This window comes from Penaeus monodon, chromosome 31 (assembly GCF_015228065.2).
Source record: "Penaeus monodon isolate SGIC_2016 chromosome 31, NSTDA_Pmon_1, whole genome shotgun sequence".
Taxonomy (NCBI): Eukaryota; Metazoa; Arthropoda; class Malacostraca; order Decapoda; family Penaeidae; genus Penaeus; species Penaeus monodon.
In genome coordinates, this window is record NC_051416.1 from 3,269,098 (window position 1) to 3,270,812 (window position 1,715).

The window sequence follows — 1,715 nt, forward strand, 5'->3', positions numbered from 1 at the left end:
GCGGCAGCCTAGCGCGCCCTTGGCCCTCCCTCGCGCCCCAGAAGGCAGACAAGACACCGGCAGTCCACCTACCCCGTCACCACAACCACGAAGTCCATCATGTTCCATATGTTCCTCAGGTAAGATTTTGGGTGGAGGACGAAGCCGAGGGCGATGATCTTGAGTGACGCCTCTACGCAGAAGATGAAGAGGAAGTAAGGTTCCGTCTTCTCCTGCAAGTCGGAGGGTAAGGTTAGAGGACGACCTGGCGAGTTACGCGGAGCCCATTGCTCTTCAGCTTGCGTCTACTTCAGCCCCTTTTGTGATCTATCCACCCCGCCCTTGTAGTTGATTGACTGATGCTTAATGAAGAGGACTTAATGACTTATATATTCCTTAGTTTTTTTTTAATTCTTCTCTTCAGAAAATATTTCAGAAAATCTAGTTACTATGAGCTATTTTTTTATTATTATTATTTAATCCTACACTACATCACTTTACTTACTATCCCCAGAAGCAGCTTTTAATTTCCTCTTGGATTTACTCTGTCAGATTCTAATTTTGAACACTAATGACAACTCAGCATGACATTATGAAATTACCAACTGTCTAAGTGACTTACAAACAAAGAAGATTTGAGAGTAAGCAATGCGAGTAATCTAAAAAAGAGATTCTAAATATCAGTGGAGTTCCTAGGTTAATCTAAGAAGACACAGCAGTGTGGCAGCCCTTCGGTGTTGCTCACGTCACGGCACAATTTTTGGGAGAAGCTATCCCTGTTTACGCCTTTAGTTCTGCTTTTGTAACACCTGTGATTCGCCACAATAAACTGTGATACGTCACGACACCAGTGATGTACCACAATAAATCTGTGATGCGCCACAACATCTGTGATGTGCTATAACACTTGTGATGCGACTACATCCCCCGCTGTACCTTACACATCTAAAACACGTCAAATGGAATTATCATAATTTGGGTTTTATTTTCGTTATGCTTTTCTTGTCGTTTAAATGTAGAAAATGCGAGTCAGTTTTCGAAATATGCCGAGGGGAGACTTAGGAATTACCTAGGATATGTAAAGTACAGTGCGGCATGGATTTTCACGTAAAAGAACCTCTGTTCTTTGGAAAACCATAGTGGATGAAATTCACTTATACTCAACCATTTAATATTCAGATGAAGACAGGTGAAAAAAGTATACAGATAGATAAATATTGCTTAGTGCCTTCATCAGAGCAGGCATATATATACATTAAAAAGAAAAAATAATAATTTCCATAAACGGAAACTTACGATGGTGTATCATGTTGACACACAGATGAGAGAAAATAGATAACCTTGTTTAGAGTAAACAAAACATCAGATAGCTACCGCTCATATGCTAAAGAGAAATGTAAATAATTTTCTTTTTTTTATATAGGTAGAAGGATCAGACATGGAAGAATAAAGCAAATCTGTGTCACATTTCTTAAAATTCGAAATATATAGGAACGATAATTTTTTTTTCTTACAGCATTTTCCGGAAATTGAAAGTAAACTTAAAAGATAATAAAATATACACCGCAGCCATCCAACATGTCTGAACCTGTCTGTAATATAAACGTTGCTATTAACCCCCCCATGCCATATGATTCTAAGTAACTATAAGCAGGTTCGAGAGGAAATGCCCAGCGTGCAGAGGCGTGTCTCGTGAAACCGTCACTTCAACTGTGATATTCGTATCTACAGACGTA

The 1,715-nt window shown here is 39.4% G+C and overlaps 1 protein-coding gene across 1 annotated transcript in view; it reads right to left on the reverse strand.

Annotated features, from left to right (window-relative positions):
* LOC119592994 (voltage-dependent calcium channel type A subunit alpha-1-like) overlaps positions 1-1,715 on the reverse strand; it is a gene marked incomplete in the record, with an annotated part of 154,497 nt that overhangs the window by 107,363 nt on the left and 45,419 nt on the right. Inside the window, 1 exon segment of the mRNA XM_037941881.1 lies at positions 73-212. Within this exon segment, the coding sequence (XP_037797809.1) occupies positions 73-212 (140 nt within the window).